Source organism: Bison bison, unplaced genomic scaffold (assembly GCF_000754665.1).
Source record: "Bison bison bison isolate TAMUID 2011002044 unplaced genomic scaffold, Bison_UMD1.0 scf7180017864468, whole genome shotgun sequence".
NCBI lineage: Eukaryota > Metazoa > Chordata > Mammalia > Artiodactyla > Bovidae > Bison > Bison bison.
Genome location: NW_011495029.1, coordinates 2,543,890 through 2,560,628, shown reverse-complemented (window position 1 = coordinate 2,560,628; position 16,739 = coordinate 2,543,890). Strand labels below are relative to the sequence as shown.

Here is a 16,739-nt window from a genome sequence, read left to right as displayed (position 1 = left end):
TGGCAGGCAGGTTCTTTACCACTGTGCCACCTGGTAATACCTCTCTCTAATACCAGACTGTAATTAGTCACATGCCTGTCTGAATGCTAAATGGAGCCATGAGTTCCTTGAGGATAATTATTGTATTTATTTCTGGATTTCAACATTTATCACTATGCCTAAAAGAGAAACTCAATAAAAGGAAATGAACTGTATGTCTTCCTTTGATAATACCTGGAACTGATTGACAGGAAAAACATACCTTCTGCTCAAAGGCCTGAACACTTCCTTTTACACTGTTGTCTAAGCATCACAGCATAGTGTTGGAGCTCAGAGCTGAGTCTCTGAAGCTACACTTTTAAAATTTTAGTCCTGTCTCTGACACTTCATGGCTGTGTGGTCTGGGTAAGCTACGTAACCTCTTCTAAGCTACATTTTCCCAATATGTAAAATGGGATAATAATAGTATTTACTTCACAGGACTGTTTTGAGGGATTAAATGAGTTACTATGTGTGAACTGTGTCACAGTTCCCTGCACACAGTAAGTTCTCCATAGATGTGAGCTATTACCAGAAGGCGTCCTCCTTTTAGAAAGATAAAACACAGAATGAAAAGCTTGAGAACCTGAATTTTCCTTTTGCTGAATTTAGGTTGACAGCATGAAAACAAGTGTGAGACAATGACACCAGAAAATGTCTAACTGATCTCTCTGCAGGGTGCAGCTATGGCTGGCTGAGACCAGGCTGCCCACGCTGGGCCGGAGCCCTGCTGAGAGAGCTTTACTTCTCCTGCCTCTGTATGACCAACAAGAAGGTCCAATTCTACAGATCAATTTTATGGTTGAAACTTTGGCTTATGTTTGAGGAGGAGTGAGAATTAGGGAAATTAGAATCTTTAACATTTTATATCTTGTTTGTTTTTCTTAGAAAAGTAATATAACTGCTTACATCGACAAAGTTAAATATTACAATATAGTAAAAGGGTCATTCTGTCTTTATACACACAGACACACATCCCCTGTGGACCTGGGTAAATACATTCACTATGAGATAGTTAAAATTAGATCTTCAACAGTGAAATATAAAATTAAGGGCCCTATTATGATATTGGAGGGTCATAGCTCAATGTCATATTGTTGAGGGAGATTTTATTTAATGCTGGTGCTTTCACATACATTAGGTTGTTTGATCCCTGGAAAAACACTATTCATAGTGATTACTAATTTTACTCAGCTTAGGGCAGTTAAATGACTATCCAAGGTGACATGTGGCAAAGTAGCATTGGAAGACAGATCAGTGTCTTCTGCATGAGACGTTATTCTGTTGCCATGCTAAGTTGCCTATCTTCAAGTTTTTAAGAAAATATAATTTTAAGTTGATTTCTGTAAATCAAAGTAAAATGTGATGACTTCATTCCACGTTAACACATGGAAAGTTTTACTTGGCCTACAAATCTCAAGAAAAATAAAAAGCTTATCTTTCAAACTGATTTTTGTTTCTTCCTGGCTATTAATACTCTAAATCAAGACAGGTTATTTTACTCAAATTACATATTTGACATAATGCCAGTATGGAATTCAAAAATTGCATTTATCTTACTGAAGCCTCTTCTTATGATGTCCATAAAACTTGGAGAGGTTTATCAGTGAAATCACCTTACGTAACTTGTGGGGCTACAGCTCTATTGTCCCAACAGCTGCAGGACCGTGGAACCTGAGACAATAGCATTTCTGCCCTGAAGGCACAGGCTCAGTGTGTAGAACACAGTTCTCACCAGCTGTGTTCTAAAGATGGAGTCAATCGTTCATTTGAGACAAAAAAAAAAAAAGGATAATACACCTGATTGAAGTACAGCACAAAAGTCCATAAAAGACAACAAGGAGAACACTTTCATAATTTTCAGACACTGCCTTTGGCAAAGTTTCTTTTAGATTTCACTGAAAATTTTCCAGGCTCTCTACATTTATAATGGGCACAAAACCATCGTATGAAACCTCCTGTTCAATGTTGTGCTGTTGGTTGTCTTTGAAAATGACATTATTAAAACAACCACACTGTGTGAGTCTGTGTGTAGATTCCAAAGTAATCTAATTCATTAAAAATAAAAAAAATACTGGAATTTCTGAAAAATTGAATTTTAAGTAGTCTGAAATGACTAATTTATGGAACATTAGGAAACATGATTAATTTTAGCATTATCATCCTATTATCTCATTTTACAGCTTTTGACTTAATTCACAAACATTTACATATTCAGATATAAAGAAAATGAATAAAAAATTATGTTATTTGAAAGGGTAACATGTTATCATTTTTGTCAATAATACAGGCTTACAAAAAAGGGAGCAAATGTGTTTTATTGTATTTATTCTAAAACCTATGCCAAATCTGCTATATTCAGTGATTCATTCTTTCTGTGATTATCTGTCCATCCATTTTTTCTAGCATAACAACGGCCAAGCTTCTTAAGTGAACAACCACTGTGTGTGTGTTTATTTAATGTTTTAGAAGGGTGGTGCTTAAGCAGATTACACAGAACATTCTGAAAGACATGGTTTAAAAAAGATGTCATCGGATGGCACAGCTGAGGGCCAAGAAATATCATATATATTACCTATCTTGTTCATTTTTAGTATGGTTTAAAATTTCTCTTCAGTAGTAATTGGAACAAAAATGAAGTTGGATACTAAGAAAAATCATATTTGAAACCAGTGTGAAAGTATACTCTTGATGTCTCGGTACACAAAACCCAGTTCTATTTATCACATTTTGCTTTTTATTCACAAAACTCATCATTGTAAAAAGAATGGGATAAGGACAATGTTTTTGTTTTAGTGCATTTGTATTTTCAATACAGACACATTACATCTAGAGACACATACTCACTTACCAATTTCATTCTGCAGAGAAAGATTCCGAGACAAATTCCTCAGCAGAGAGACGGCAGTCTTTTTCACACTTGGATCACCAACATGCAGCATCTTTCGTGTGTGCTGAAGGCCATTTTCCTTCTGGACAACTGTCTGAGCTACTGATGTTGGCATCTGTTTTGTGAGACATGTCCTATAAATACTACTGTATTTCATTTCGGGGTAAAATTTCTAAGTTTCTATAGATTACTAGAGATTATAATATATAAGATGTTTATATAATATAATATGTAAATATGTTTAAAAAGCTAGCTTCAAATTCTTATTGTTTTCAATTACTGGATAAAGATAGTTTATTCAGTATTTTAAAATAAAAATATTGGATTTGGTTAGCTACAATGTGTTTTGCATCAGTTTAGCTCAGACGGTAAAGTGTGTGCCTACAAAGCGGGAGACCTGGGTTTGATCCCTGGTTTGGGAAGATCCCCTGGAGAAGGAAATGGCAACCCACTCCAGTATTCATGCCTGGAAAATCCCATGGACCGAGGAGCCTGGTGGGCTACAGTCTATGGGGTTGCAAAGAGTCGGACACGACTGAATGACTTCACTTCACTTCATAAATAAATAAAATGGGTCTGTCTTTCCCTTTCCTTTCTTTTTCATCATATTCTGCTTTTTACTCACATTTTCAGTTCATTGTTGTGAAAAGAAAAGAATGTTTTAGGATGAAATTTATACTAATGTCATAAAATTTATTACTTTTTTTTCCTTTTTCTGTTTTCTTAAACTATGTGTGTAATACACAAATGCTTTCAACTTTGTGGCTCTGGTAGAACTTAGCTATAAAGCCAAGTGAACTGAGAAAAATTTTACAGGGAGATGTCTTTGATTACTATTTAAATGTATTTACTGACTGTTGGCTTATTCATCTTTTCTGTTTCTCTAGTTTAAACTTTGGCATTTTACATATTTTAATAAACTTATTCATTTCTAAAAAGCCAGTTTATTCTGAAAGATATATTGGACTTTAAAATAAAGGAGTATATGGCTAGTCAGATTACCTGTAACTCTATGCTCTGTAATGGGAGGCTGCATGTGCAAGTTTCTTGTTTCAGGTCTAAGTCCACCAAAAGCAGCTCTTACTTGGAATAAGGTTGGTCACCTACTTTCACAGGTCTGAGTACCAAGTAGGCCCTACCTGGCATCAGCAAACCCCCAACAATACTGAGGCCTTAACGTGTGTCTGCAACTTTATGTATTTTTATTTGAAGCTAATATTAGGTCACCATGCCAAAAATCCATACATTCTTAACTATTCTTGAGGGTGTCTATCTCCTGTTTATCTTACCTAACACGGCTTGCTTCCCCTACCTCCTGCAGACTGTTCCCCTTATATTCTCCACTATACCTTCCAGAGAAGGAGTTAATATAGGAGCAAGGATAGGTTTCAGGGAGGGAACAGGAGGTCCTTAAAATTATTTTTGTTTATAATAGTATTTCTCAAGGAAAGAATCTATCATTTTTATTAGATACTCAAAATATCCATGAGTATCTCATGGAAGTTTAATAATCACTATTTTGCAATGTTTATTCTAAAGTTACGCTCTTTCACTAATTTGCAAAACATTCCATTAGATTCTTTTCTCTTCTCTGAGAAAAATCCTTCCTGTGTAGGATTCTGTAAAACTCTTCCTTGAAGATGGAGGTATTCATCTCTCTTTCCAGTGGTCCATCTAAGTAACTACATCTTTCCTCATATGCAAAAGCTCTGCTCTTCTGAGTCACTGCCATTGAGCTCTATCACTCTCACAGCATTTTCTCTGTCACCTCAATGTCTAGTATATAAAAATGATTATGGAAACATGAATTCTGATTCATTGAAGGAAATGAGAGAGGCTGATGTGGAATGGCCTTTAGAATTTGTTCATTAAGGAAAATAAGCAATGAGATTTACCAAATAGAGATTTCATATTCCAGTTTTAGGGAATTTGTGAAAATGACTGCTATAACTGTTTACACATAGCAATTCTAGTTCATATTGTCCTGATTACTAATGAGGCTGAGCATCTTTACAAATGTTTAATGGCCATTTCTATATTATGTTTTGTGAAAGGCCTGTTTAAATCTCTTGTTCATTTTCAATTTGGTTGTCTAATCTTTCATTGTTAAATTGATGAGGTTTTGTTTTTTAATATTTCCTAGATACCAACCTTTATTACTTTGTTACCGAAATCTTTTCCTCCTCTGTGCTTTGTCTTTTTACCATCTTTTGCTAGCATCCATTCAGTTCAGCCACTCAGTTGTGTCCTACTCTTTTTGACAGCATGCACTGCAGCATGCCAGGCTTCCCTGTCCATCACCAACTCCTGGAGTTTACTCAAACTCATGTCCATTGAGTCGGTGATGCCATCCAACCATCTCATCCTCTGCTGTCCCCTTCTCCTCCTGCCTTCAATCTTTCCCAGCATCAGGGTCTTTACAAATGAATCAGTTCTTCGCATCAGGTGGCCAAAGTATTGGAGTTTCAGCTTCAGCATCAGTCCTTCCAAATGAATATTCAGGACTGATTTCCATTAGGATGGACTGGTTGGATCTCCCTGCAGTCTAAGAGACTCTCAAGAGTCTTCTCCAACACCACAGTTCAAAAGCATCAATTCTTCGGCGCTCAGCTTTCTTTATAATCCAACTCTCACAACCATACGTGACTACTGGAAAAACCATAGCTTTGAATGTACGGACTTTTTTCAGTAAAGTGATGTTTCTGCTTTTTAATATGCTATCTAGGCTGGTCATAGCTTTTCTTCCAAAGAGCAAATGTCTTTTAATTTCATGGCTGCAATCAACATCTGCAATGATTTTGGAGCCCTGAAAAATAAAGTCTGTCACTGTTTCCACTGTTTCCCCATCTATTTGCCATGAAGTGATGGGACCAGATGCCATGATCTTAGTTTTCTGAATGTTGAGTTTTAAGCCAACTTTTTCACTCTCCTCTTTCACTTTCATCAAGAGGCTCTTAGTTCTTCTTCGCTTTCTGTCATAAGGGTGGTATCAGCTGCATATCTGAAGTTGTTGATATTTCTCCTGGCAATCTTGATTCCAGCTTATGCTTGTTTGCTAGCATAAGCTATTAATTTTTATGTAATCAATTCATGAAACTTTTACTTTATGTGCTTTTTATGTCTACTGTTAAGAAATCTTTCCCTATTTCAGGTCATGAAGACATTCTATGTTAACATTTAGAATCTCTATTGTTGTATCCTCCACATTTAAATCACACTGCTGTTGGAACTAATTTGTGGCTATGGTGTGATATAAGAAATATGTTTTGTTTTTTTTCAGTGGGTATCAAATTAAGTGCCTTTAGTGTTTTAGAAACTTGAAAACTGCTTATTTCAATGGATTTTAACTTTTACAATGTACTTTGAAATTTTACGTGTATACAACATAATGAGTTGATGTATTGATATACATTGTGAAGTAATTACCACAATAAGTGTAGATAACATCCATCATCACATATAGTCACAATTTTTTTCCTTCTGTGATGAGAACTTTTAACAAATACAGTATTGTTAACTATAGTCACCATGCTGTACACTACACCTCCAGGAGTTATTTATATTGTACTTTATACTTCACACTATATTTGGAGAATTTGCTAAATGGGCAAATTTTATCATCCCATCCCCTTTCCTTATATGTTTTGTGTCATTTAAAAATAATGGCCATTATACTTGAACTAATAAAGTTTACATTAAGGTATTCTTGCTGACAAGAAATTACTGTCATATTTTATATAAAAAATTCCATACTCTATCTTTTAGAAGCTATTCAGTCCGGTTCAGGTTCTTTGCCATCTAAGACACATGGCCATCAATTTTCAGTGATGTCTGTGTTATGAACACAGGTAGATGCACGAAATATTTTCTAGAACTATGTTTAATGGCCAGCTTTTCATGTTTTTCTGTTCAGTGATTCCTTTTATAAATTATAAAGCCAAGTATTTATCATATATCTAAACACAGAAAATCAGGGAATGCAATAATTAGAAAAGAAATACATATAAGTCAAAACTTTAATAAAAAGCATCTCACAACTTAAAAGAATAAAGAGTCCTCTTATCATTGTCCCATGCTGCTAATAATTTTCTCCTATAAATCTCTATTTAAATTCAACGCCAACAGCTTTGGGTACAGATTAATACCAGTTTAGTACAGGTCTCCTTTCAGAGGACCAGACTGGTCTAAGGTTAGGTATGATTTTAAATGCCTTCACATAATTAGAACAGTTGTGAACATATCTCCATTTCCTGGATTCCTTTTGACTTGTAACTCTCCTGGTATCTTAGATTTCTGTTTATTTATTTTTTTATCCCAGCTAGATTATTACCAAACACAGAGATTTTGTCTTATTCATCACTATATACTTAGCACTAGGCTAGTGCCTTTTAGTGCTGAAATACTGTTTAATAAATGAATAGAGGAATGAGAATCTAGGTAACAAACTACATATTCAGAATTTAAGTGGCATATGCCTGTATATTAGGTGGCAAATATTCTTGTTTTGATAGGAATATGGAAACACCTCTGAATGGTTTTGATTCCAACATAAAATTTAGAATGGAAGAGGCTAAAATCCATATTAAAGGATTAGCTCATATTGAACCACCCTCAGAGCACAGTGCGGAGAAGGCAATGGCACCCCACTCCAGTACTCTTGCCTGGAAAATCCCATGGACGGAAGAGCCTGGTAGGCTGCAGTCCAACGGGTCGCTCAGAGTCAGACATGACTGAGCGACTTCACTTTCACTTTTCACTTTCATGCATTGGAGAAGGAAATGGCAACCCACTCCAGTGTTCTTGCCTGGAGAATCCCAGGGACGGGGGAGCCTGGTGGGCTGCCGTCTATGGGGTTGCACAGAGTCAGACATGACTGAAGCGAATTAGCAACAGCAGCAGAGCACAGTAAGCTTAAATCATAAATACACAGCAACGTAATTTCTGATCTTTTCTATTAATTTGACTGGTTGTTAGTTAATAAGAGAGCCTCTGTAGTTTGGGAAAATGAAAGAAGTGGTTTTCGGAAACCAAGCATGGGGAAGTGGAAAGATAAGATGATAAACTATGTCTCTCTGTCTGTCAGGGCTCCCTGGTCACTCCCAATTTCCTTCTCCTTGTGCACAAGTATGTTTTAAAGAATTTCAAAGAGATTAAAGTTTGGTTGTATTCTTAACCACAGTGCTAAAATTAAAGAAATACTGGCTTCAGTATTTCACAGTTTTATTCGAAGCTGAACAAGCTTTTGTATAAACACATAAAAGAATGAACATGTCTTCTCAAGTAAAGAACAAATAATATTTTTATTATGTACAAGAGTGCTTTCCTCTCTGATGGTGGATAATTAGGCTGGCCTTATAATGAACTATTGGAAGAGAGTTTACTCTAATCATTTTATGATCAAGGCAAAGAACACAAGCTTAGTTCAAATTAGTAAATTTCTAGAATCCCTTACTATGTTGCAAAATACATGGGAGAAGGAACAAATTTTTACTCTTTTTTAAAATAATTTTTTAAGACTTCTCTGGTGGTCCAGTGATTAAGACTTTGCACTTCCAATGCAGAGGGTACAGGTTTGATCTCTGGTTGGGGAACTAAGATCCCACATGCCATGTGGGGTGGCCAAAGAATAAACAATAAATAAATAATTTTATTGGAGTATAGTTGATTTACAGTGCTGTGTTAATTTCTGCTATACAGCAAAGTGATTCAGGTATACATATATATACACATTCCTTTTCATATTCTTTTCCATTATGGTTTATCACAGGACCTTGTAAGTTTTTACTCTTTTTAATATTTTGATTTTGCTGGTGTAAAGTAAGTACATCTGAAAAGAGACGTAGCTCTTCATTTTGTAGTTGACTTTCTGGGACACAAAAGCACAGATGTCCTTTCCAACTTCAGTAGACATATGTTGTCTCTGCCTTCTGGCAGTCATTCTTCTTTTTGCTAACAACACTGACTTTTCCATTAGAGAGTCACTCTATATGGTACAAGTGGCAGTGACCGTTGCTCACTCAACCACATGCCCCTGAAATTCACATGTGAGCACACAACTCAGACTTGACCAGTTAGAACATCACAGACTCCTCGCCTCAGAAACTTGTTTGCAAATGGCTAAGTTCTTACAGCTATTGGGAAAATAGTAGCAATTTCTTTTCTTGTGGAGACACTGGGCTGGATGAAAGGTAAGCCTGAAATCACTGGTGGCTATCTTTGCTGTAATATGAGGATAGCCTTTGAGAAAGAAACCAACAGAAGAAAGAAAACAGAGGCCAGAGATAGAGAATCATAGTTACAATCCCTGGGGCACCAAAGTCCCACCAGGATAGAAGGAAAACCCACCCTGGACTTTTCAGTGATATGAGTCAAGAAATTCCTTTCTTTTGCCTAAGCCAGTTTAGGTAGGATTTTGAGACTTCTAACTGAAAGAGCTCTGACTAACACTGATAAATACTGTCTTTCACTTACAGTTTGACTTGGCTCTGCAGCAGCTGAGGCTGAAAGTCCTGGAAAGCCAAACTCTCTGGCAATTCCTGAGAACTTTCTTGACTAAAGCGAGAAAACTGATGGTTTTACTTCACTATCATTTCTGAACTTAATGTAGGTGTATCTATAATGTCATTATTTTTAAAAGTAGCACGATACTCACTGGTCCACTTCCTGCTGTGAGATTCTGGAGAGCTCCCAAAGATGCTTCTTGAGTATAGTTTCGGACACTCTTGGCGATCAAGGACAAATACATTCGTATCACAATGGAGTGCCACAGCCACTCCACGCCCTTGGGGTTGCTCTTTTCCTCTGGCATTGGCATGTCCTGGTATTGCTAAACCACACACACAATGGAACCCAAAAGTAAAGACTTCAAGTGATTTCTACAATTCCATACCCAAACCAAGAGACCACAAGTATTGTCTTGTCTAGAGAGACTAATAAGACCTTAAACATTAAAAAGGCACACATGTATGATTTACAATCACTTAACTTTTAGCCCATGATGATTATTTTTCCTTCACCATGAGAGAGAATACAGAGAATTAAGCAAAGACTGTTCTAGAATATTTTTCAGGCTGCTGTTAAGCTAAAAGCTAAATTAGTCACAACTGCTCCGAAGATAAGAAAACCAGGCGTCTTCTCACAGAGTCTTGTGAAGTTGTCCAGGACAGCATCAGTATTCTAAATTTACCAAGTATTCTCTAAGTTCATCAACACTGTGGTACTCTGAGGAGTAGGAGAGATCACATTCCTTCAATTTTCATAAAATGCCAGTCTGGAAGGTGTCCTTCCTATGCGGTTTGCTTTTAGGATGTCTTGTTTGTTTTCTAGAACATTTAAAGCTGAATGTCTGGGCTTCTTTTAATGTTAAGATAATGCTATACCACTGGCCACACAGTATTAAGTTTACTTCCTAAACTGCGGGGCACAGAGCAGTATGGTTTGATGGCTAACAATGTAAATCTGGGGCCAGATTGCCTGGGATGGAATTCTATCTCCTCCACTAATTTGCTGATTATTTTGGAAAAATCAATTAACTTTTTTGTATCTCTGTTTCCTCATCAGTAAAGGAAAATATTAATACACACCTCATAGGACTGATACAAAGACTAAGGAACTTAAAATAGAGCCTGACATACACTAAGTACTTAGAAACACACACGCACACTTATTCTTTCAAAGACTTCCCAATATACCTCTTTTACTTTTCTGCTTCGACTGCCAAAGCACCCAATACTTTTGTTGTTGTCAGCCTGGATATTCCGGTTTTGAATATAAATACTCTGGGAATATTTCTCTGGGAGCTCTGCCTCCAGCTGGTAGGAGAGGTTATGAAGAATGCACACACAGTTCTCTGTGGCCTGAGAAATAGGACATGAATATTGATTATATATATGTATATATAGGTAACTTCGCAGGTATCATATCACAACTTCTGAGGCTTTAGATCTTACAAGGTTAACTGGATGCAGCAGGGCGTGCCTGGACTACAGGGTGCCTGGGGGAGTGACATAAGTATGGCTAGAAAGGCTAGGGTTAAATCGTAAGTGGTCACGAGCACAATGCTAAGAAATAGAGGCTGAATTTTTTAAAACATTGGTTTTTACAGTGTGCTCAGAATGATTTTGTATTTTAGGTATACTGCTTACCAGCCATGTGGAGTTGGAAAACAGGAGGAGATATTACTTATAGGGATCAATCAGGAGCTGACTACAATAATCAATACGAAAGATGCACAAATTAGGATAGCAGCAGTAGCATTAAAGAGGAGTGGTTAAACTAAAGAGTATTTCAGAAGTAGAATGCACATGATTTGTTGTCCAGTGGATGTGGCATGTGATGGAAGAGAGGAAGTCCTAGATTACTTAGATTTCTATTTTCATTTGGTAGATGGTAATAACTATTCAGAGGGATTATACAGAGGCGCAAGCTTGGGGATGAAGGAAGAGATGAATTTCATTGCTGAAAATGTACCATCTAAGCTCTTTCAAATATCTAGAGGTGTCAAACAGTTTGAAATTTGGGTCTGGAAAGTAGAAAGAAAAACCGGACTATATAGATTTTAAAATTTATGAGCATGTATGGGAAATCTTAAGCTCAACAAATGAGTTAATGAATAAAGCCAAACCCAAGCAGCTACTTCAAGAATACTCTGAAGTCTTAGTAAGACAAAATAAGTAATTTAATATGAGAGATATCTAACTCTTAAATCACCTTGTCATCTGGCTGGTAATCTGCAATGGTGCCTCTGACATAATGGACCAGTGAGTCAATCAGTCCATCACACCTCCTCATCACTTTTCTCCCTTCAGGGCCAGCTGAACTCATGTTTCTATTAGGAAAAACAAACAAACAATCAGTCATAAGGTTTAGGCTTAGGCTAAGATACACTTAGGATGTGTATCTAATAGGTTTTTGTTTCAAAGCTTTACTTTTGTTTCAAAGTTTCTTCCAAGGGAACACTGGAAAATTTGTCAAAGTATGGCAGAATTGTCCTAGACTCAAAAAATCACCAATTCCCTATAGTCATCAACTCTGGACACAACTTAATAAATATATTCATAACACATCATTGTGTAATATAAGCCTTCTGTCTACTTCATTCCAAGCAACAAGGTCAGAGCATTATTTACTTAATCTTCACCCTATTTTTGAAAGGGTATAAATATATGAGAAAAACATCTTACAGTTAAAAGTAGAATAAAAGGCATATTAGCTATAGCAATACACTACATGTCCAAGTCTCAACTTATTCCATGCCTTAATTCTAATTAAACTAAAATTTCTTAAATTCTCTGGGCCTTAGTTTCCTCATTTGTAAATACAGAGTGTTAGACTATACCATTTGAAGGTTTTCCAGGCTTCAGCATAAACTGTTACTGACAAATATTAAACCAAATGCTCTAAAATGGGATGATTCTATAATTAAAATGACAGAGAGATGTCACGAAAAATGCAGTTTCACAGTGTATAAGATCTAAGTTACAAGCCTGACCTATAAACATCTTTGCACTTAGTCAATTTCTAATTTGGCTAAGCCACGACACCCTTCTATAAACAGTAACTAAATCTACAAGTGGAAGGTGCTTCCTTATAGACACTGAAGGTTATCAAATACAGTAAAGTAATATATTTAGGGATCATATTTCAGATTCAGATAATGTTTTTATGCTGGTATTACTATGTTCCTTTGCATTAATTTTTCTTGTCAACATTAACTATTTAAAAATATTTTTTTCCAAAAATGTTAACAGCTCTATAAACAAGAATGACAAAAAAACGACTTCAGGTTTTTTAGAGTTTTGAGAACCACCCTTATTCTCTTTTGCTAACTTCATTGGCTAAGAGCTATTCCTATAAAATTTATCAGACCAGCTCCTTTCACTGTAGGCAGAACATTACAAAGCATATTCTTTTTGTGTATAATGTCTCAGTGTGATACTGAGCACTGAAAGAACTACAATTCTGAGAACTTTGGGGGTCATATTTTCTTCATCTTTAATATACGGCACTAAGTGATTTTAAAAAGCCTTTCTGTCCCCAAATACTGTTTTCAATACATATTGTCAAAGAACAAAAGTGCCTGGCATTGTATAAAGAACTGCAGGGAACAAGGAAGGAGTACCCAGCACTGCACCTGCTCCCATGGAAATCACATCTATATTCGGCAGTTTTACCCCGTGAAAATGCAGTTTCAGAATCCAACCTAATAGTTGAGGAGATAAGACAAGTACCCTAAAACTAAGCATGTACTAATAATTTAATGGTTGCTGAAATAATACAATGAGTTTTTTAACAAAATCCCCTCTATGACTTTGGTTCTCGTTTGATGTTTCTAATGTAATTATTCACTTCCTTATTTTCACTGTACTTGAAAGATTTTGATACTTTGTCCATTAAAAAAAAGATTATGAATTGGCTCATAGACTGTAAATAAAACCATTTTTTCCTATAATTTTTTCCTCAAGAAATGATTATTTGAACCAAGATCCTTTGTCTATTCTCTGAGGCCTTTAAGGTCATGGGATCTTAAGAAGCTTGACAAAACTGAAAAAGCATCTTTCACTGTCTCCTTATATTGCACACGGAGAAACCAAAGAGCTGAAGTTACTTTTACTGGTGAAATTAAGTTAGTGGTGAAGTCAGGATAGGAGAGCTGTTCTTTACTCTGTGCTGAGGGTGGCACCAGAGCAGAGCAAACCTTATCTAACATTCATTCAGTCTGCCATTTGTTTAGCAAGTACCGTATGTCCCCCAACTCCGAGACAGTGTTATCATATTTTAAAGCTTCCCTTTGACCTTTTCAACATCTGGCTTGGAGAATGGCAGTAGTTTTAAAATGGTTTTGACAAATCAAAAGGTCTTTCTTCCTAGCGAAGCCCCTTACACACCGTGCAGATGAATGACTCAGCTTTGTTTAACTTCAGCTGTTTATTTTGGGTGAGGATGGTAATTCAATTTGGCAGTACTTCCAGCTCACACACACTAACTGTTGTCTTGTAGTTTGGTATTATCCAGACTCTACTGGCTTGAAACGGGACTTATCAGGGGTTCCTGACAGCTGATACCTTTGCTGACAGAAAGTGCATGGAACACTACTACCTCAATATTTGTTCTTGCATATCAAAAATAGTTCCTACCTTACTCAGATACTCAGAAATATAAATGATAAGGGTGGATTATTTTACAGCAATACATCCATGAATAGAGGTCGCTAGTTAGAAAGGAATTTGCTATTGCACTCTGAAAATAATCAGTAATTATTAGGAAATTATTAAGAAATTCATCTTACAGTATTTTTTCAACAACTAATAGATAAATTTGTGGGAATGAGAGAATTTACATGGCTAATCTTAGGAAGAATCAATCCTTTTACACTGTGTCTCCTGAGTCCTGAGAAATACGTTTCACTGTTTCCTAGATGTAGCCCAATAGAGGTTTTTTTTTTTTTCCAATAGAGGTTTAATATGGAAAACTACCTCAAAACTGTTCACGAAATATATTAAAACAACTATCTTGTTGAAAAGTAAAAAAGACCATAAAAACCACAGTAGTTACTCGATAAAAGTTCATTATCAGAGTTACCAGTGAATATACTGGGTTGCCATTTCCTTCTCCAGGGGATCTTCCTGACCCAAGGATCAAACCCTGGTCTCCCACACTGCAGGCAGTCGCTTTACCTTCTGAGCCACCAGGGAAACCCAATGAATGTATTGGAAATGTTTAATTTAGTGTCTATGGTTTGAATTTGATTAAATGATGAATTTATTTCCCCTTGGTATAATTTAGCAGAAGTCTGAGTAAATATGTGAGCACCTTTCTGGAAATTAGAACTGTACCCTGTTATATATTAAAATTTAAGTATCAGGTCTTTGGGGCTAGAGGCTGGGGCCTCAGGAGGAGATGGGTAGAGAAGGATGTGAACTACTCTAAATATAAAGGCAGGGCTGGTTCATAGCTCTTCACCTCCACTGGGCCTGAGTAGGAGGAACCAGTGCAAACTTTAGCTGCTTGTGTTTGATATTAAGAAGAATTTTTTTGGTAATGTGACCTGTAAGGGGTGAGAAAAAAATTGAATCTGAATCTCTGTATGTCTCTAACCAAAACTTCACATAGGAGACTTCAGGTGATTTATCTGAAAGCAAATCAGTGATTCCTGATTCTCTCCAGGACCATTTATCTCACACATTCCTCAGTGTCACAATCAAAAGGAGGAAAAAAAAAAACAAACAGAAAACAAACACCCAGGACCTTGCTGGAATTAAAATAAAGAACTGTCTTTGTTAAGATTAATGACAATAAACTTTAAATTCATATGGCAAACCAAAATGTGAACAGTGTCAAATGATAAGAATAACTGCAATTTAGTGCATGTGCTAGACATTACTGTATACTTTGCAAATATTATGCTTTCACAAAATTCCTGAAATTAGGGTGTGCTGAATTTCATTCAGATTCCTGACCTATGACTATTCTTTAAAATCAGAATTACCCACTTCTAATGGGATTCTTAATGGCCCTTCCAAAAAAAGTTATCTGTGTGGGGCTATTGCAGGCAAGCTGTCAAATATAGTCTATCAGCATTGAAAGAAAGTTTGTTACAACACAGAACGTCCAAATGTCGTGTATTGACAACTGGAATTAAAGGCCGTAGTTAGCCACCAGGGCATGAGAATGGCAGGCAACAACAGGACAGGAGTGAATCTTTTCAAGACATTTCACCGACTGGTAATTCTAAGATGCAGAGATAAAAAAAACAAAAAACAAAAAACACGAGGGACTACTTCTGATAATAGGTGGTTTTCTACTAACACAAATTTACATGTGTGTTAATGTACCTATCTTAAAGGTCTAATCAGCATACTTAGTGATCACCACAATGGTTTTAAAAAAACTGTGGCCATATTTTCATTTTCACCAACAATTATAGGCTTCCTAATAACACGTTATAAATTGAATCCCAAGTGGTACCAGTCAATTTAAGAGCTTGGTCTGAGTCCATTCTAAGACCCAATAGGCACTTGATAAGACACTGGCTGATAAGGAGGCATCCTTCTTCCTGTTGATATTTGAGATTTAGGTCTGGGTTTTTGTTTAGCTCTCAGCTGATACATATCAAACAGTTGGGCCTTGTCTGTGATTAACCTAGAGAAAGCGGCAGAGGCAGCTTGTGGTTGCATAGAACAAAAGGGGAGCCTCACTTGAACTGGCAGAGGAACAGAAACTCTATGCCAAAAGAAGAGTTTGTCTGTTACTCTAAGTCAACATCAGATCCTGCAGGTATCCGCAAACATCAGCCAAAGTCAGCTGCTCATTCTGCAAACAGAAGCAACACTGGGAACAGAACAAAGCTGTACAACCTACATGTCTTGTTCCTTCCAGGACAAGGAACATCAACTTTACTAAAGATCTGTCTTACGAAAAAGGAAAATAGTTATTTGATAATAAGAGAAATTAGTACTCTCATTTAATTATCTAATTCTTAATTATTTGAATAACTAAATAGGATTATGCACAGAGACAGACCAGATAAATCTTTTTGTCAGGAGTATTCAGAATAAGGGATAACTAAGCAAAGGTAAACAGAATGAAAAGCACAGTTAAGGAACCACAGATTCAGCAGAGTTCTGAAGTTTGATATCCAGGTATTATAAAAAATGAAATTCAAAAATACATGCTTTATTGTGCAGCAGCAGATATAATTGAATATATTAAAATTTTACATGGAGATATTCTTTTTCCAAAAAGTAGTTGGTATTGATATTACCAAAAAAGTTGTCCTTAATCAAGAAGCTCATCAGGATTAAAGCTAATAATTATTGCTTTTCTTTCTAGA

General features: G+C 36.2%; 1 protein-coding gene across 1 annotated transcript in view; it reads right to left on the bottom strand.

Annotated features, from left to right (window-relative positions):
* PKP2 (plakophilin 2) overlaps positions 1-16,739 on the bottom strand; it is an 80,316-nt gene that overhangs the window by 4,875 nt on the left and 58,702 nt on the right. The window contains 4 exon segments of the mRNA XM_010860570.1: positions 2,870-3,023; positions 9,561-9,734; positions 10,600-10,764; positions 11,618-11,735. Of these exon segments, the coding sequence (XP_010858872.1) occupies positions 2,870-3,023; positions 9,561-9,734; positions 10,600-10,764; positions 11,618-11,735 (611 nt within the window).